This window comes from Sparus aurata, chromosome 5 (assembly GCF_900880675.1).
Source record: "Sparus aurata chromosome 5, fSpaAur1.1, whole genome shotgun sequence".
NCBI classification, from domain to species: domain Eukaryota; kingdom Metazoa; phylum Chordata; class Actinopteri; order Spariformes; family Sparidae; genus Sparus; species Sparus aurata.
In genome coordinates, this window is record NC_044191.1 from 6,170,871 (window position 1) to 6,192,022 (window position 21,152).

Genomic DNA, 21,152 nt, shown 5'->3' on the forward strand with positions numbered 1-21,152 from the left:
GAATATTCTATTTAGATTGTTGTAGCCTAAAATGCCTGATTTTACTGCAGCTTTTCAACAGATAAGAATGCAATGATAATGCTGTTTTTATGTGTTTTTTGCAATCAAATGAATAATTGAAACTAGTGTAACCCCCCCTTAAGTGCACTTATGCACTTAAGGTATACTTGATAAATATCAGCTTGAAAATTGATATGTTCCATCCATCCATCCATCCATCCATTGTCATCCGCTTATCCAGAATCGGGTCGCGGGGGCAGCAGCTTCAGTAGCGAGTCCCAGACATCCCTTTCCCAGATTTTTGATATGTTGTTACGACACATTCAATATTAATAAACAGTGAACACAGCTCTGTACATCAACAGTGGAGTGGCTCCAGCACTCTGGCTTTGTGACTCTGCAGGATGAAACTGGGCTCACACATGATCACTCGAATGTGATCGCTCTCATGTGACCTCATGGGGAAGCAGATGTAAACAAAATGGAGATTAGCATGGTGCAACAACTTGCTCTAGTAAGGTGTTGTAGTGAGAAAAAAAATCAGAAGGTGAAACAAGTCTGGATGAGTGTGGAGATGTGGTAAACATGGCTTTTCTGCTTTTCCATGAGATCTGAAGTTTCTGTCAACAGCAGTATGCTAGCCAAAATTAGCCTAAAGGGCTACAAGGTTTACTGTTACTCCTAACCATCAGCTGCTCCAGGATGCCGTTCTCATTGGTTGTTGTGGTCCTGCTTAGAAGATGTGATCAACCAAATTTAAATCATCGACATCAAACATGCTGGTTATCTTCAAGGGTGGCCCTGATGAGTCTATGAGCAATTAAGGAGGTTTGGACACTGGATTTGTACACCCCTGACATTCCCAGATAATCTATGCTGAACAGCAAGTTTTGAACAGGCACTGCATTGGTTAAATGTTTAAAAACATTAAAAACATCAATGTTACTTTCACAAATTGTTTAAAATTGTAGTTGCTGCCCCCTAGTGGCTAAAAAAGTCATTTTTTGTCAGTTCAAATAATAATCGAAGAAAATGTAATCCTATTTTTTAACAAAATGTATAATTAAAGTAGTAGTTTTCTAGTTATTTTGTGAAATATGCTTATTCTTCCGTAGTTAGATGTCACTTAAGTTTCCTAAACATGAGACACAGGTAGACACATAGTCTGACACTTTCCAGTGGTTAAAATAACACAGCTAACAGCAACAGAGCTCCTTAATTAACACATTCACATATCATATTTTGTCTCCACTCTTTTGCTAAGCTAAGATAAACAGCTGCTTGCACCAGCATGCAACTGGTATCCGTCTTCTCTTCTAACCATCACTAGAAAGTAAATAAGCATATCTCCCTCAAAACATAAGGCTACGACTCCTTTAAAAGTTGCTACCAAAGTCATTCAAAATACAAAACAATTGCTTCTGAAGATGAAATCATCCACTCTTGGTTGTGATGACTGGTTTATGTCACGCTGCACTTTTTCCAAAACAGTATTTCAGACTGAAACCTGTGATTTAGTTAGCATACATTTATAGAGAGAAGACTAATCTGAGCAACATCCAGATTCCTCGGCCTCACAAGGGCACATCAGGGTTTCCGGCTGCTGTTTCATGCTCCATTCTCTATGCCATATAATTATGCTGGTTCCCACTGGAGGTTTGGATCGGGTTGAGCTCAGCAAGGAGTAAGCTCAGGCATTAACTGCTTCTCACTGAGCATAACTTACATAAATGCACAAATACATTTAGAACAAAAAAGGGCTAAGACACACGCAAACACTGAAAGGCACAAAACAAAAAAAGCAACAACTAAAAAACCCCATAAAAATAGCTGCTGCTCAAGAAATGGCATTCCTTCACTGGATTAGGCACACAGAGACCTCGCTCATTTATAACTGATCCCCATGAGAAATCACTCTAAAAGTGTCTCACAGGTCTGAGGGTCACACAGAAACTGTAACCTCCACAGTGATCAACACCACACTGTCTCAAGGCTAGGAAATAATCTAACACATTTCAAAAGAAGCTTTTCATCTTTCATGGTAATGTTTTTATTTCATTTTATTGCTCGCAGTTAGCACATATCAGAGGGCAAGGATGAAAGAAAAAAGAAAGAAAGAAAGAAAGAAAGAAAGAAAGAAAAGTTTTCTTTTTAAAATCAGCTCAAATAACTTTTTCCTTGGATCAGATGTTGTAACACCTTGTGCTGTATCTCTGTTTTGGGAACAGTGTGCTGTGACCTGAAAAGACAGCATGTTTCAGGGTCTCTTTGCTTGTGACAACAGAGTTGTTGTTAAGGAAGGCTGGTAATGCCTGGCACTGAGACTGCAGGCCTGCCAGCAGCCACACACTGCCAAGCCGCTGGCAATGGTCTGACCTAATGTTCTGGTCAGCAGTGCCCTCTGGTGGCACAAATTATGTCACTGGTAGAATTGTTTTTAAGTATCATGTTATAAAGATATACAGTACACATATGTACTGTATATCTTTTTTTTCAGCTGTTTGTAAGTAAAATTAAATAAAGCAAGAAAGCACAGTCTGTTGAAGTTAATTTAACAGGCTGAATTATTCTCAAACAGAGAATTTTAACTTCTGACTAGATAACCCTGATGATGTTATTAAGGATATCTCTGATTGGACTTGAGACTTACCATTTTTAATAAAAAGCTCATAGTACATACTGGAGGCACTTTATATATTTTGGGATTAAAAAGTGGATTTACCTTCACTCTTGTTCATCAACCTGACAGCAGCAGTGATCCACAGAGGTGACCTCCAGAATCAGAATCAGAATTGCTTTTATTGCCAAGTAAGTTTACACGTACAAGGAATTTGCTGTGGTCTGTAGGTGCAAAAAAACAATCTAAAGTAAAAATACTTAAAAGACATGATAAAACTATAAAGGAAATATAGAGTATGGACAATTTTAAAGTAGGTGGAGACTGTCCAGATTTATTCAGTAGTGCAAAAATTTGACCGAGACAGTGAGAGGTCGCAGTAGATACAGATTTTGCAATGTGCAATATATGTGTAACATGTTTTCTAATGTTGACTGCTGACCGGAGCTGAAGGGGAAATGTACTTAAAGAGAGCCAGAGTGTGTGAGTTCAGTGAAAGTTGAGGTGAATCCAAACATACAGAAACACTGTGGTGTTACACTATCAAAAGAACACCTTCTCTGATGAAAATCTATCGGATGTGACTCGTGCAGAAATGTTCACAATGAGGCAATTGTTTTGGTTTCATTCACATTACCTTTAGCATGTTGGACATCTTCCATTTTCAAGTTATAGCAACAGGCGACCAAATGAACTATCATCTTGAATAAAATTATGCATTGTTGGACACACTTGTGGGATAGTGTAAAAACACAACAAGACAAAAGATTAAAACAAAGGTCTAAGTTTGGACATTTTGACGCAGAGATTTTACATGTCATATCTTTAAACTCTCAGGATACAGATCTCTTTCTGTGTTTGTGGGCTTTATCTAGCATTTGGTTTCATTACCAGCTGGTGATGTTCATCTCTCCTCTTCCTCTTCTTCTTCTTGGCTGTGTGTATATACCTTCATGTCACTTAAAGTGTCATAACTGGTTGCCGTTGAGAAACTGCCAGAGTGTAAACACCCTCCCACACACACTGCCACGGTCACAGACACAGACACAGGACTGCACGCACACACATCTCTCCCTGCATCCTTCATGCCTCCTTGTCTGCTCTCATGACTGCAGCAGCTTCACACCTGATAAGAGCTCCACAGAACACAGCTGTATAATCTTCCTTCAGCACCTCCTCACCCCTCCCGGCCACAGTTTTAAGGTTTTCTGCTTGTGCAACATTAAATAATTGATTGTCAGCATCCCTGCCTACAGGTCCTAGTATAGAGAGTAAAGCAAGCCTCGTTCGTCATTCCTGCAGTCTGCACTCTGGCAGCGGCTCAGGGAGAAAGATAGCACAGATCCAGGGAAGCTGCAGAGCACCAACACCCACCGAGGACACACAGGACTCCCCTTGCTCCCCCTCCTCCCTCCCTTTTTTTCTCTCACACCCATCCCCTCTACCTCATGCTGGCTCTCTCAACGCTGCACTCAGCACTATCAGAACTGCTGGGGTTGTGAGCAGGCTGACCGCCACCTTTCACAAGCCTTTGAGGATAAACTTCAAGAAGTGGCTTCCCTTTCCTCCTGTCCAAGGATGCCGGAGTTCGGACAGAGATGGACGCGGCTGATATGCCTGTCACTTCTGTGTCTGTGCCTCATCCTGCCGAGGGAATCAAATGCCAGGAGAGCCCCCAAGATCCCCCGATGTCCTGCCACCTGCTCCTGCACCAAAGACAGTGCCTTCTGTGTGGACTCCAAGGTGATCCCCAAGAGCTTCCCCCCTGGAATCATCTCTCTGTGAGTTCAAAATTTTTTTTTTCTAACCTGTATGAGGTCTCGGGCTGGTACAGACAGCTACATCACTGATGTCACCCTGCATGATGTAATGATGCATGAATTTCTACTTGTCTCTTAATTAACTTAAAGTGATTTTAGGTATGTTTGCTTGATACAGTCAGAAGTACTGTATACCAGACAGAATTACACAGTAATAATACAGAGTAATAAATAATAATACCTTGCTTTATTGTACCATCTGCGGAACTTGCTGAGCATACTGAGGGAGCACAGCAGTAAAGTCCTCTCGGGCTTCAGGGAGAAACACTAACAATAGATCCCCCATCTAACTGCAGGAGGGTGCACTCAATAAATGGAGTGCACATAATGAAATGGAAGCTCTACACTCGTTAAGGAAACGTTATGTTTTGCTGAGAAAGAGTTACGACGTGCTCCCTCTCATCTGATTCACCCCCATTGCCTGTGAATTGAATATCGGCTTCAAACAGTCGAGGGAGTTCCATGCAGAGCCCAGGCTGCTGCAGGTGCCCTCGTTTTACAACCAAAAAGCAGTGAAGAACTGGAGAAGAAACTTGTGTGTCCCAGTTTTTGAAAATATTTGTCCGTCTTTGATATTTCATCTGCAAGGAGGACCAAGAGAAAAGAGACATGGCCCTCTCTGAATGTGTCACATTAACATATTTATCTGGGAATCTATCTTGCATGTCGCTGAGAATGAACAGTTCACCCAAAAATGAAAAATGATCTACTCACCCTCGTGCTGAAGATAAAGTCAGGTGAAAGTTCTTAGTTCATTTCTGGAGTGTCACAGCTAAACAGCATTGCAGCATTCTCCATCCTGTTCATTCTGAACAGCTGAAGTAGCTGGGGACATTAAATGGCTCTGGAATTCGGAAGCCTCCAGATCCCAAATAGCTTGACTCCAGAGTGTAAATAACATATGTTCAAAGCATTTTGCTATCTCAGGGCTTCCACAGACTTTCATTACCTCGGAAGAGTTTTCTTTGTTTGTTTGTTTGCGGGTGTTTTTTTTTTTTTTTTTTTAACATTCTAACAGGTATTGTATCCTCACAAATGAAACAGAAGATGAACACCTCTAAAGCAGAAGCCCAACTGAGTTGGAACAATGTTATTTACACCCTTGACGCACAATCAGCTTGTGCACCCACTTCACACACAGATTAGCAGCTACTGTGGAGTTTTTGGCTTTAAAAGGGTGTAAATGAAGACTTTTCCAATCATTTTGGGTCTCAAGGCTTCTGGAGACTTGGAGAACCCTGGACATGCTGTAGAGATCCATGTCATGTTTTATGTCGTTTTGCTGTGAAGCTCCAGAAATTTCTTGTGGACTATGAAACTTTATCTGACTTTCCATCAGCACAGGGCTGAAGAGAGAATGACTGAATTTTAATTTTTCCGTGAACCTTTCATCAAATAGTGTTAAACTACGTGTGCTTTTAACAAATTCCTTGTATGTGAAATCCTAATCGCAATAAACCTGATTCTGAATCTGAAGAAGTCTTCAGAAGAAACACAAAGCACACAGTCAATAAGACAGGATTTTTGCAAACAGGAGGTAAAGACTTCTGATATTGATATATAGTTATATATATATATATATATATATATATATATATATATATATATATATTTTCCAATATCTTGTTCATGTTATTGTATTTACCTCATTCATGTTCATGTTTATTCTCATGATATCAACCGTTTCTGGTTTATTTTGTCAGACACTTTGTAAATTTTTTAAGAAAAGTTTTACATAAATGAAGTTTATTATAATTGTAATATTGAACAATTTATTATTATATTGGCTGATACTTAGATATTTTTGGCGATGATTCCTCAAATGTGATTAACAATAAAGTTTTATCATCCAAAATGATGTCAGTGCATTGCAGTAAACTGCAATGGGAATATAATTTTGTAAATAAACATAAATGTCTTTTCTGCATTACCAACCTTAGAAGAAAAAGTTAATGCTGCATATTCTTATATAGTTTACATGCAAATTGGACAACATATATACGATGATACCAGTATAACTGTGATAGGCCAATGTCAGCCGATAATATCAATCAACTGATATATTGGTCGGGTAATAGTCAATATTCTCCACTCTGTCTCTGCCAGTGTCATCTTCACTTTCTCACCATTGTAACTGTTGTTTCTCTAAACAGGACGATGGTGAACGCAGCCTTCACTACAATTCCAGAGGGAGCCTTTTCACACCTTCACCTGCTTCAGTTCCTGTGAGTCTCTGGACCTGCAGCAGACAACATTCACTAGTTTAAAACAGATCTCAGTTCTCTCTCTCTCTCTTCACAAACTATGTAGAAGCACAGTCACAACTCTTTGTGCCACATGTGTGTTTTTTTACTCAGCTGACGTCGCAGTGCAAGCAGACATCTTTTGTTTCGTGGTAACAATGGAAGGACTTGAGCTCCTAGAAATGAATGGTTATTGAAAACAGTGGTGACATAGCAGTAATAAGAGTAAAGTGGCTCTGTATCATTGTCATTGCCAATCACTGAGTCCCTTCAGTTCTGCTCTGCTGAACAAAGAGCCATTTATGCTCAGATGCAATCATAAGTGTGTAGTCATGTCCATGTTTGTGTGTGTGCGTCTATGTGTGTTTGTGGAAAGTCCAAATATATTCATGCATTTATGTCAGATTAGCTTTATGTACTGTGAAGGAGACTGTTAGTATTTTTAAAATGTAATCACACAAATGGAAATGGTTCTTATTGAAGGTATGAAACATTCAGTCAGTTATTTGATGTTGCCCTACAGCCTCAGTTAGACATGAACTACATTATCTATACGACCTGATCATGATTGTTTCATTTCTCAGGCTCTTGAACTCCAACACATTCACCATGATTGCTGATGATGCCTTTGCTGGTCTATCTCAACTGCAGTACCTGTAAGTGTCGCACTTCAATATAAGCTACAGCTGATTCTGGTTGCTCTCTTAACTCTCCACAGTTTTGGTCACACATTGATAAAATTGACCTACACTGCTGTTTATGTTCTGACAAAATTTCAAGACCATGTAAGATTCAAAAGAAGAAATTATCATCTTTTAATTTTTTTTAAATAACAAATGGAAAATGTGATTCATCAGCAGTAAACACTCAGAGATTTAGCCGCTGCAGCCTATGGCTGGTCTGGTGTATTCCAAGCCCAGAGATTCCAAAATGATTTGAAAACACACAACTTATACACTCAACAAGTTTTTGAGCTTTGAAATGCTTTAAAACAAGTCTCCAGCTTCTTCACTTGTTTAGGAGAATGCTGCAATGCTGTTTTTCTGTGAGGCTTCAGAAATGTTTTGTGGACTGCGACACTTCATCCTACTTTTCATCAGCATGGGCAGAGGAGAGAATGACTGCATTTCATTTTAGAGTGAACTCTTCCTTTAAGCACTGAAAGATTTCAGGCCAGGACTCTGCAGTATGGCAAGGAATGTTCCTCTGTAGTGCAATAAAGCTGAATATGCCGTTGTGTGAATTGATGGGCTCTAGAAAGTAGTTAGCTGATGGAGTTTGAGTGTGTGTGATGGCCGTGCCTCAGGCTGCTCGCTGTGTGGCTTTGGCTGCAGCCCAGCCATCAGGCCTCACTGCATTGCTGCCATGACTGCCACCACTACCCGCTGTGCATGCTAATAAAGTCATATTGTAATTAGAAGCCGCCTTGGAGAGTCTGCACACACTGTACGTTCTTGACTATCATTAGACAAAACAAAGACAGGATCAAATCATGCTGACATGCAGACCTCTGCAATACACACTTCACCCACTGTCTTATTTTTATCACAGCGTCAAACACTTAACAGTCATTGCTTTTCTTTGTTAATACACTGAATGTATTCATCAGCAGAAACTATTAATTACTAAATAAGACTAATAGAATATTTATCTGTATTGTTATGTCTTCGTTTGTTGTCAGGTCAGACTAGTTCACTAAGCTGTTAACAGCGATGGTTAGTAAGTAACTTAACTAAATTTTCTGTACTTAAGCATCATTTCAGATCATTTTTATGTTCTGCTTCTTCCACTTGACAACATTTTGTAGGCAAATAATGTTTTTTTCACTCGACAACATTTAATTGATAACTTTAGTTACTATTTACTTTGCAGATTACACGCTGCATCAGAGCCAAAGTGGAATATTTTTGGCTGCATTAAAAACAAATATGACGACTTTCAGATTTGATAATCTGCCAGCCACAAAATCAGTGAACCCATACAATATGAAAATATAGCTATAATTTACTTGTGGTTTTGATACTTGATCATCTGATACTTTAGAGGGTAACTCCTTAAATTGTACACATTAAAATGTGTTAACAGGTCTTGGGGAGCACTGCAGCATATGTGAAAAAGTAGTTTTTAAACATGGGATGTTCACTGTCTTCTCAGGTTCATTGAGAATAATGACATCCAGGCTCTCTCCAAGTATACCTTCAGAGGACTCAAATCCCTGACTCATCTGTAAGTATTTTGTTGAGCCAAAACCATTTGACATTTTGTAGAATAGACTGAAGCTAAAAACACATACAAGACTTGGAAAGAGCACAGAAACAGTGTATTTACAGACTCAAGCCAGACATAATGATACATTTCCTTGTCTAAACCGTTTCAGATCTCTTTCAAACAACAACCTGCAGCAGCTGCCGAGGGATCTGTTCAAACATCTGGACATCCTCACTGACTTGTAAGTGTGCCTCTACTGAAATGAAAACAGTAGCTGTGTTTCAAATAGCATACTTTTTATTTTTACTTTTGTACGTACTTCAGCTGTCCTTACGAGGTACGTGCTATTGCATGCAGTATCACTGCTCCTGAGATGGTATCTTTTCCTGGGTTGGGTGGATGTCTTCCACTTTCGTTGTGTTCATGTGCATCATGTCAGAATGTGTGAGCAACAAGATGCCAAAAAGATGTTGTTCAGCATTTGATCACACAGAGCTTTCACAGCTGTTTCCAGAATTTTTGGATGACAACGAAGCACAAATGAAAAGATACAATAACTATAAGACACATGACACTAGTACAAGTTTCTCACCATCAGCCCAGTGTAACTTTTGTCTGCTATGTTTCAGCGTGAGATTATGTCAACGCAAAGATTTGTGTTAGAGCATTTAAGATATAAAACTACATATTGCCTGTTTTTCAGAGACCTGCGGGGGAACTCTTTTCGCTGTGACTGTAAGATCAAGTGGCTGGTCGACTGGATGGAGAAGACCAACACTTCTGTTCCTGCTATCTACTGTGCCAGCCCCTTTGAGTTTCAAGGACGCAGAATCCACGACCTTGCACCACGAGACTTCAATTGCATTAGCGCAGGTTTTACTTTGGCTCTTTTCATTACAATGCATCTAGACATACATCTCAAGTGACCAGTTTTAATTGGATCTCACATCCCTGCTCTACATACAAATACACATGTATCAGTGGTAAAAACAGACACAATGTGTTTTCACACAAAAAAAGAAAGAGCTTATGTAGAACACTTGCTGGATTTACAAGATTGCCCACATAATTCAGATTTTTTTTAGAGATAACATTTCACAATGTTTATAAAGTTTTTCCAAACCTGACAACTTACAACATTTTGCATTTTTTTAAGGGAGTCTGGTAACATTTTCCCTCGAGCGACAAGTAGTGGCCTATGTAAATTAGTATCTGTTTATTTTATCAGTAGAATTTGATATTTACTGTGAATAAAATGTTTTCTTTTATTTAGTTTGCAAAAGGTGGTGTCAGGGCAGACCCTCATTTTTAATCATTCTGTGTTGTCTTCTCATAGACTTCGCTGTGTATGAGACCTTCCCTTTCCACTCTGTGTCAGTGGAATCATATGAGTTTAATGGCGATCAGTTTGTGACCTTCGCCCAGCCCGATTCAGGGTTCTGCACCTTGTATGTGTGGGATCATGTGGAGATGGTCTTCAGGAAGTTTCATAACATATCCTGTGAGTTTGAACCTATGAAAGAATAAATATGTCATATATTTCTGTGTTTAAATGGACCCTAATATCTTTTCTGTTTATCTCTCGCAGCTCGCTCTGCTGTGTACTGCAAACCAGTGGTCATCAGCAACAGTCTGTACATGGTGGTGGCTCAGCTTTTTGGTGGATCTCATATCTACAAGTAAGGCTTGTGATTTAAAATTCAAACAGCTTGAATTTTAGTACTTGTACTTTACTTGAGTATTTGGATCTCATGCCACTTTCAGAGCGTAATACTGTAATTCTTTCTCCACTATAATTTTCTGACATTTTTAGTTACTATTATGGTCATTTATTTGATTGTAATGCATGTTTGTAATTTTATGCTCTGCAAGGGTTCAAAAGGAAGGGAAAAAGTCTACTACTTTTAAATCATCCATTTCCTTAAACCATTGTATCCTTTCTCACTGCGGGTGTTTATAAACTAATGGTTATGAATTATTATTATTACAAAAAAGGAAATTATGTGAAAATATCATTTATATTATTGGCATCAGCCATGAGACACAGGAAATAATCGCTTATTATCCTTCTTGTGGAGAGTGAAATGAAAAGATCAACACCGCTCTAACATGCATACAGTAAACGTGTTACTGGATCAATCAAGTTCAGCTGCTTTGGTGCAAATGAAAGTGACGATAGGTGCAAGAAGGGAATGATTTTGCATGTGGTGGCCACAGAAAAATTTCTCTCTCCGTATCCTTCCTGACTAATGTATTCTCACTCCTGGTAGCATGAGGCGGTACCTGCAGCCCAATCAGGTTGCAAAGGTAGTCCAGTTCCGTCATGATGGCACATCAAATGAATTCCAAATAATCAAAATCAAATTGCCTCAGTGGGCTTTACAATCACTACACTGAACGAAACAGAACTTGCGCTCTCAGCAGTTGCCACAGATAATGTATGGGTTCAAGTGATCTATACTGAAATATCTTTGGTGAAAATGCAGATTATGAGAAAATCTTTGTTGTCACAGGTGGGAAGAGGACCCGCAACGCTTTGTAAAGATCCAAGATATCGACACCACTCGCGTGAAGAAGCCCAACTTCGTGGACACCTTCCAGCTGGATGGAGAGTGGTACTTTGTAGTTGCAGACAGCTCCAAGGCAGGCTCCACCAGCATTTATCGCTGGAACAGTAACGGTTTTTACTCCCACCAGTCCCTCCATCCCTGGCACCGGGACACCCATGTTGAGTTCCTTGATGTCGGTGGAAAACCTCACCTCATCCTGTCCAGCGCCTCTCAGCCGCCGGTGGTTTATCAATGGAACCGTAGCCAGAAACAGTTTGCTTTCTTCTCCCTGATCACAGAGCTGGCAGATGTGCAGATGGTAAAGCACTTTTGGGTGAGGAAAGTTCTCTACCTCTGTCTCACACGATTCATTGGTGACTCCAAGATCCTTCGCTGGGAAGGGCAGCGTTTTGTAGAGATCCAGACTCTTCCCTCTCGTGGCTCGATGGCAGTGTATCCTTTCACAGTGGGCCTGCGCCAGTACCTCATGCTTGGAAGTGATTTCTCCTTCTCCAGAGTATACCTGTGGGATGACCTCACTCAGCGCTTTCAGCCCTTCCAGGAGCTCAACATGAGAGCTCCGCGAGCGTTCAGCTTAGTATCTGTTGACAGCAAGGACATTCTCCTGGCTGCCAGCTTCAAAGGCAACACGCTGGCCTACCAGCACCTGGTGGTGGATCTCAGTGCCAAGTAGACATGTTACAGTAAGAACAGAAGGAAAGGAGCTCTTTCTGAGCATTTATCAAAATGTGCCAAATAAATGAAAGACTGCAAAATGTTTAAGCCATTTAACTAATGGTCTGCTGTTTCACCCGACGTTTGAAGGCAACTAATTAAAAGATTAATCTATTTTTATGCACTAGAATGAAACGATGGGATAACTTCCAGTAACATGCCAACATTAGTGTCATGTCTATGCTGCATCACTGCTTCTGTTCTGCCAACCATATATGTAGGCCAATAATTTTTTTGACAGTATTATATTGTGTACTATACTTTACTAGCGTGAAGATGATGTGCATGTGCATCAAAATTACTCACTAGATCAGAGTGTGACTGTAAAACTATGAAAGTTTTGTAAGTTACAGGGTGTACCTTATCTGTGGAGAATTTTGCATGACACAGGACAAATGATATAGCTATGGAAACGAAGAAATACTCACCATTGCATATACTTTTTAATCCATGTTTATTTTTATCTTTATATGAGATACCCTTGAATTTGTTTTGGATTCAACATTCACTCTGCAAAAAAAAAACCATGGGATCAAAGCTGATCTAAGGCATTGGCAAAACTAATTGAGGGGCCCCAAATTAACAAAAAATCTTAACTAATTTTCTCAGTAATTTAAAAACATATTCTTTGATTTTGTTATCCAACCTCAAAACATGTGAAATTAGAAAATATTTGGCATTGCCTGGGCAAAATTAGGCATTATGGGGCAAGTTATATATTATTTGGGGATTTGAGCTAGCTATAACAAGATTAGAGTATATACTTTAAGAAAAAGAGGTGTAATTCTCTTGTTTGTTTTTAATGTGCAGTCACAAACTGTATTTAATTGTTACTGTGTATATTTGCAAATGGAAGGGGGTATAATTAAAGCTTATGGTCCCCGAAAGTCTTGTGTCCTCTTATCAGTAAGGATTTCAGGGCAAGCTAATAAGAGGCAGAGCAGGCACCATCCTATGAAAGAACATCTTTATGGTATCCATCGGTACCAACCTTGACATGCTAGTTGGAAAATTAGCTAAATAAAGTTACATTAATTTTGGCAATGGGAAATCATAATCTTTAATTCAAGTTACAGTTTAATTTCACCAAAGTCCATGGACTTTGTTGAAATTAAATAAATTATATATACATTTTATATATATGTATATATGTATATATATATATATATATATATATGTATATATGTATATATATATATATATATGTATATATATATATATATATGTATATATATATATATATATATATATATATATATATATATATATATATATATATATATATATATATATATATATATATATATAGATATATATATATATATATATATATATATATATAATGTTCACACTGTAGAGCTGGTCCCTTACATTAGCTAAATCTAAAGCTAAATATGACCAGATTTGTTAAGATTTTCACAATTTCTTATTTTTTCTATTAAGCCAGATGCATTTCATTGAGTAGTCAGACACAAAACTTAATGGTCTGTGACTTTGTTTTTAAATTCCCAAATTATCTTTTAAATTCACAAAAATCATGTGTGTAATTCGTAGCACAATAGGCTATGTGCACGTAACTAAGGAGTTCTACTTCCGCCGCCTTGAGTGTGCGCTCGATCATTTCCGGTTCGGAAATCTGAGCCATCAATAGGTTGGAGGTTCTGCCACACACACATGTGTATGTATGTATGTATGTATGCAATGTTGGGAAAGTTCACTTTCTACATGAACTACTTCAAAGTTAAGTTCACAAACTTTAAAATGAACTAGTTCAGTTCATAGTTCAAAATTCAAAATTTGAACTAAGTTCACAGTTCCAAAAATGAACTAGTTCATAGTTTGTTTGTTTTTTCAATATGTTTATGCGAGCTATTATTTTTCAAAATTATTGCCACAGCCCCTATAGAACCACAGACAGCTATTATTTTATCAGTTTTAACACTGAAACTGCAGATCTCCCACAATATTCTGCAAAACCAGGTTGTCCAGCTGCGGCTGGGAGATGAAGACAACGGAGGCGCTACTGTACACCGTTAATGCAATTTGGGTGGTAGAGGATCTGTTTTGGCTCGCCGTTGCCATGTCTTTTGATTTTTTATTCACTTGCACAGACCTTGAAAGGCTTGCCGGCAGGGCCGTTTCTGTCTTTTTGGGGGCCCTATGCAAGATGCTGTTTGGGGGCCCCTATTTTGTCAAACTACGATGTATAGATTCCTAAACCTTTTGGATGATCCATAAAGATGCAACAATCTATTACATTTTAAAAGGAAAAAACAGGCTAGAGTCGTGAAAGCCTCTCTCAAATTAAAATCAAACATCCCAAGTTGACCCACACTAGTAAGTTGAACTGATAGAAAATGATAATACAAGGTAAACAATAGGGATCCTTGAAAGGTCAATAAATGAAACTGATGGAGTGTTCCTCAATTTTATTTTATTTTAAGTTTACATTAAACATATGACATACATACACCCAAAACTAAAGTTAAAGTTGTAGAGAAAATAAAATAGGCTATTACTTAGAAAAGAAAATCACAATGAGCCAGCATCCATATCAATATGCAAACAATAAAAAAAAAAAACTAACAAGAATAATACTGTTGAGGTAGTAAGGAACCTTTCAAATGTAACACAAGCCCTTAAGGACCAACACAATAAACCAGCATACAATAAAAATGCAACAATGAAAACAAACCAACAATAAAAACAATACTTTAAAGGAACCATACAGAACTATATAACACAATCACACCACTTTGTGATGATTATCAGTATCATCTGAGTCTTGTGTTGTAAGCAGATCTACCCTAAGCCCCACCTCAAAATTTCTGCTTCCTTGCCAGCATGAGAGCTGCTTGCCAATCTCTGGTGCTGAAGGCGGCAGTGCTGCTTCCTGTTCTGTGGCTCCAAAATATTTCAGAATTGCTCCTGCAAAGGCGAAACTCCTCAGGTTACCAAGCAAAACAGATCCTAAGCAAATATTCATACTATATAATTGAGTTATGTTACACTAATTGAGAAATTCATAATCTGTTTTTATTTTAAACCTTGCAATATACAGCACAGTGTCCCTTTAAAGCATGCACCCAATTTCAAAGTTGTCACTTTTAAGCAGTTTCAAAGAGTTATAAAACAAAGATAAATGACTGATGAGCTTTATGTGATATTGAAGGAATATCTTAGTTTATATTTCACAGAGTATTACAAAGTGAACTACTTGCTTAACTGATAATTTGGTCTTAACATTAACATATATTCTATGGGCAGAACAAACGGTCCTATATAGTATAGTTTAATTTAAATTAACTTATAATTTGTGTTATTATGATTCTTTTGAATAAAACAAAGTAATACATCAAAAACATAACTAAACTGTAGGCAAATGTGTTCAAATTATATTGTCACAATAAATATTCTCATAAATGTGGAAAAGAAAGACGCAACTAGCTAAGTAGAGTTAACAATAATCCACTCAGAGCAATAATTTACTGCCACAATAGTCCATAATAATCGACAGTAGGCCTCATATGCATTAGGGTTGTTTAGCACACTTCACATTAGAGACCTACAAACTGAGGAAACACTAGAATTGATAAATTAATCATAAAAACAATCCTAAAGTGATGTTATGTGACAAACATTGAAGAGCAGAGGAGGTCTATGACGGACCAGCAGCTCCACTGGATGAGGATACAGCAGACATGACAGATATCTGCCTAACGCACACACCCTCCCTCACAAATATAATGCCAACGAACTGGACCTGCTGTGATTCACCAAAACGGGTTTCACTTCAGTCAATCAGTGTTATGGCATTCACATGTGAGATACATTTTATTTTAGCCATCTCCTAAAGCTAACACTTAAGCTAGCTAAAAAATTCAGCATTTTAGCTAGCCCCTTCAACCCACATAATGAAAAAAAAAACCCTTACCTTTATCCAACGAGCGTTTTTCTTCATCTAGTTTCTTCTTTTTTCTGCGCCAGATGAATACGCTAGTTTGGACGCCAGGCCGTGAATGACCTGAACTTACGGCTCAGCGCAATTCCCCGCCCCCTCCTAGCAGTACTGGTCGTCATAGCAACGCGGCGTGGTAGACACCAGATCTGACCAATCAGCGGGCCAGGTGTCAGGTCCTTTTCACATCTTTTCCTTCGGGTCATTCCTCAGGTATTGCAGCTGACCTTGCAACTTGAGGGGGCCCCCTAGTGGCGCGGGGGCCCTATGTACCCGCATAGTCCGCTTATAGCAAGAAACGGCTCTGTCCACTATAGTGGGCATTCTAGCTTCAACACCATTCATAAAACGTTAATTTAATATCAATAAAAACATTAACTTTTTTTTTATGGAGATAGGAACTGCAATGGTACTCAATGAATATCTGCATTTGGAAAACATGGAACTTTATTCTTTGAGCATTTGAATTTAATATATGACCAGCAGGGGGCATACCATACCTTACTCTTAGTTCTGATTAAATGGTAAAATATAGGTTGATAAGAATGTCCAGATTTAACGTCGGTGCTATGGTCAAAAGAAAATAATACACATTTATAATGTTCATTCATTTAAAATATTAAACTGTCTGTGATTTGTTTCCTGCCGTGGAGTCTTGAGCCGTTTGCAGTGGAATCACATCAGTCCTATGGGGTGCCGAATGTAAAAATTCAATCACACTTTTGTGGCTGATATATTTAGAATATTTAGCTCACTTTTCTCACATTTAGCTCACTTTTCTCACATTTAGCTCATTTTCCTGACATTTGAGGTACAAATTAAATGGTAAATCTAAATGCTAAATCTAAATGTTAAATCTAAATCGAAATGCTAAATCTAAATCTAAATGTTAAATGCTAAATCTAAATCTAAATCTAAATGCTTAATCTAAATTCTAAATCTAAATCTAAATGTTAAATCTAAATCTAAATCTAAATGCTTAATCTAAATGCTAAATCTAAATCTAAATGTTAAAAGTTAAATCTAAATGTTAAATCTGAATCTAAATGCTAAATCTAAATCTAAATGTTAAATCTAAATCTAAATGTTAAATGTTAAATCTAAATCTAAATGTTAAATGCTAAACCTAAATGTTTAGAAAATATGCAAATAGCCCACGCCTGTCAGCGTACACAGACCCGCCCACACCTCTGACAGACCGACGTGCTGTGGATGAGGAGGCAAAGAGAAGAAGGACCGAACATGGCCTGCCCGCTCCAATTAGGAGATACTCTCTATAAGCCAAGGGGCCTGGAACCCCTGAATCCCTGGATGCGTTTTCTGTCATGAACTAATGTTTCTCAGTTAACTTAGGTAACAAAAGGTTGTAATGCTATATCACAACTTGACTTACTGATCTCAGTGATGTCATAGTGTTAGCAAAGGTGGCAGTGCCTGAGGACACAGCTGTAGGGGCCTGAGGGTTAACCTGGGGTGTGGAGACCTGAAACAAGAGCCAACATGTGAACCTGTTAAAAATCCATGTTAAAGTGTTTAATGACCACAGAGTCCGGTGTACACCACAAACATACAAACAGGACACATCCTTGGAAAGCATAGATTCTTTGATTGCTTTAAAAACAGCTTTCAGCTCATATTGGTAATGCCTTGGAGAAGAGTTTTAAGTATTTTTTTTTTAATTAAATGTCCTTCATGGCGGCAAAATTCCTGGTCCTTCGGTTAATGTAACAAGCAATAGCGCTAACGTTAGCAATCTGGGAAAGTTAGCTAAATAACATTATTTAGCTACCACAGCTTATGCTTCATGAGGCACAGTCAGCTTTCTTACCTGTAATCACTAAGGTATGGGTAACTCTGAATAACAGTCGAAAGTAACTTTCAGTGAATCACAAAACCTTAGCTGGCACCCAAGTCACACTGGCAAATGTTAGCTTGCTAGGTCGGTTAGTTAACAATAGCTTCCCCCAGAATACAGCGAAAAGTTCAACTTTTAAGCAGTGGGAAGCAGTTTCTCGCTGTTGGGGGGGGGGGGAGGAGGAGAGAGAGAGAGAGAGAGAGAGAGATGCTCCTCGCCGTTAGCTGGGGGGTGGGGTTGGTGCTTTTCTGTTCTATTTAACTTGCTCCTCCGGCGCTCGTGATGGGCTCCCGCAGTTCAGAGTGCTGTTTTCACAATATTAAAAACCCGCCAAATGTGGACAAAAGCAGCCCAAATTTTATTCACCCGCCCAATGTATTTTTTTCCCGCCTGGCGTCAACAAAAGTAGCCCAATCTGCCAACACTGGGCGTGGGCTATTTGCATATTTTCTAAACATTTAGATTTAGCATTTAACATTTAGATTTAGATTTAACATTTAGATTTAGATTTAGCATTTAGATTTAGATTTAACATTTAGAATTAACATTTAACATTTAGATTTAGATTTAACATTTAGATTTAGATTTAGCATTTAGATTTAACATTTAGATTTAACTTTTAGATTTAGATTTAGCATTTAGATTTAACATTTAGATTTAGATTTAGCATTTAGATTCAGATTTAACATTTAGATTTACCATTTAGATTTACCATTTAATTTGTACCTCAAATGTCAGGAAAATGAGCTAAATGTGAGAAAAGTGAGCTAAATATTCTAAATATATCAGCCACAAAAGTGTGATTGAATTTTTACATTCGGCACCCCATACAGTCCCAGCCTTTTCATATGGTCAGTAAGCCATTTTAAGTCTGTCACATTGCTAAATCAGAATAAAAACAGTCAGAAAAGAAGCCATAAAATTAATTCTGGTTGATATTATATTATATCATTTACATTTTTTTTTTTATTTATTTGCACTGTATATATAGCCTACATTTTGTATATCTTGCTTATGTTATACAGAGTGTTTTTTTGTTTGTTTTTTTGCGGACCCATTGCTGCTGGGACAAATAATTTCCCAGTCTGCGATCAATAAAGTAATTTTATTCTATTCTATTCTATTCTATATTAAGTGTATAATAGGCTACTCAGGAACAATCCAGGTTACTTGTTGGTGCGATCATTGTGGAGCATCTGTAATGCACAGTTGAAAACATTCATGTCCCTTATTTTCTGCATGACTATTTCCAGGCAGACATAAATTATGTGTGTGGTTCTAGAAAGAAACACTAGGATGGCTGGAATCCCATCACTATCATCATCGCACATGGTAAACCCTAATTATTGCATTTTACACATGATTTTAATAGAGAAATCTCAGAACAAGAAAATCTAAATTAAAAGTAACTTCTTTAATTATGAAACAATTTATTTTAATACTTAATAACATATATTGAAAAATAATAATAATCGAAAAAGCTGGAAACGAGCTGATCTAATACAAAAAAAAAGAGCCGTTTTGATCAATGGTCGCAGATTACCTCCGCTCTCCTCACAGTTACCACAAACGGGCTTGTAGCATTTCAAGTGTCCGACGTTTGGTTCTGTTTGCAGCTCTTTCGGACCGGCACTGCCTCCATGTCCGTGTCTGCTGCTGCTGCGGTGGTTGCTTCCGCTGCTGCCCAGCTTGTGCCGACTGCCGCGGCCCCTTTCCCCTCCATGTATTCTGCCCTCAGCTCCTCTGACAGCTGCTGCAGGACTTTCCTCCGGGCTCTCCTGCTGCTGGTGCTCCTTGAATAAGATGCGGGCACTGATCCCAGCCAGGTCGAGGATGTTATAGAAGACCGCCACTGGCCATCTTCCTCCGCCTTTGGACGTCCACACCGTACTTGGTGTTGTTGTAGTACATCACAGACACTCGTTTTGCCTTTGCCCCACTAAAGGTGCCCACACCTGTGTGCAGGTGCTCAGGATGCAGACATTCTCCTCAGCTTTCCCTGGTACACAGTCGGAGTCACATCATATCTGCGAAATGATGTGCGGTCAACATGACCGCTTATGGCCGGAATAGGTATAACATATCACATTTTCTTTGTCTTTTGTGTAATTTATATAAAAACTATTAAAAGTTCAAATTCAGACACTTTTAGGAAAAGTCATATAAGGGCAGTATTGCATTTTTTTATTCACCAAAGTTATTGCACATATACATTTGAAAACGGTTAAAATTACGGTCTTGGCCGATCTATGTTACAAAAAAATGCGTATCTTGTGTTAACTTAAATGTTATAATGTGTTTTAAACAACGGAGTGTCTATTTACAGCGGGTGAAAATAGCCTTTGCCCCGCGAACTGGCTATTTACACTTGACCCCTCACCCATTCTAATCCTGAAGGTCTTTAGAAGGGTATATATTTCATTAAAATGGGTAAATAACACCTGTGTACCTAATTATGTCTGATGAGTGACTAATCTCTGAACAAGAAGAGGTCTGTTTAGGTTTTAACAAGCCCCATTATCAGTGATAATGCTGGTTATATAGCCCTAAATTAAATTTAGATGCTCAAAAAAGGTTTTATATATATATACACACATATATATATACATTATATATATATATATATATATATATATATATATATATATATATATATATATTAGGGCCGGGACTCGATTAAAAAAATTAATCGAATTAATCAGAGGCTTTGTAATTAATTAATCGAAATTAATCGCATTTTAATCGCATACAAATATTTGACCTGAGAACAGTGAGAAGCAATTTTTTTCACATGGATTTTAGTATACCATTGAATAATGACTGAATACAGAAGCTTAAGCAACAAAACATTGTTTGGGTTTTTTTTTTCAAGACCAACAGACCAGTGCAATTTTTGCCATAAAGTGTAGCAATAGCTTATTTAGGAATACATTTCAGAGATTCAGGTAGCCTATAGGTAGGTAGACCTTCTGTAAACTATAACACTTTGTTTTTTAAGTAAAACACAATACTTTCAAGTACATTCAGAACATTGGAAACCCTGACTATTAGAAAACATCTATCTTCAGAGGCCATAACAGACTTTACCAACAGTTGATCTAAACAAATCAATTTCAGTCCAACTCTCTGTAAATAACCTTGGCCAAAACAATAAACAGTTCAACATA

The 21,152-nt window shown here is 38.1% G+C and overlaps 1 protein-coding gene across 1 annotated transcript; it reads left to right on the forward strand.

Annotated features, from left to right (window-relative positions):
* The first annotated feature begins 3,740 nt into the window (after window positions 1–3,740).
* Window positions 3,741–13,059, forward strand: lgi3 (leucine-rich repeat LGI family, member 3). Its single transcript, XM_030415674.1, has 9 exons — window positions 3,741–4,398; window positions 6,591–6,662; window positions 7,265–7,336; window positions 8,835–8,906; window positions 9,058–9,129; window positions 9,592–9,761; window positions 10,225–10,389; window positions 10,477–10,567; window positions 11,402–13,059. The coding sequence occupies exons 1-9, from the start codon at window positions 4,196–4,198 to the stop codon at window positions 12,129–12,131; spliced, it is 1,647 nt and encodes a 548-aa protein (XP_030271534.1). The 5' UTR covers window positions 3,741–4,195; the 3' UTR covers window positions 12,132–13,059.
* Window positions 13,060–21,152: the final 8,093 nt, after the last annotated feature.

Excerpts from the sequence above, each read along its gene's own strand:
- lgi3 (XM_030415674.1), top strand. The coding sequence starts at position 4,196 with ATGCCGGAGTTCGGACAGAGATGGACGCGGCTGATATGCCTGTCACTT. Across the intron at positions 6,663-7,264 it reads CTTCACCTGCTTCAGTTCCT|GCTCTTGAACTCCAACACAT; the intron begins GTGAGTCTCTGG and ends TTCATTTCTCAG. Across the intron at positions 7,337-8,834 it reads CTATCTCAACTGCAGTACCT|GTTCATTGAGAATAATGACA; the intron begins GTAAGTGTCGCA and ends CTGTCTTCTCAG.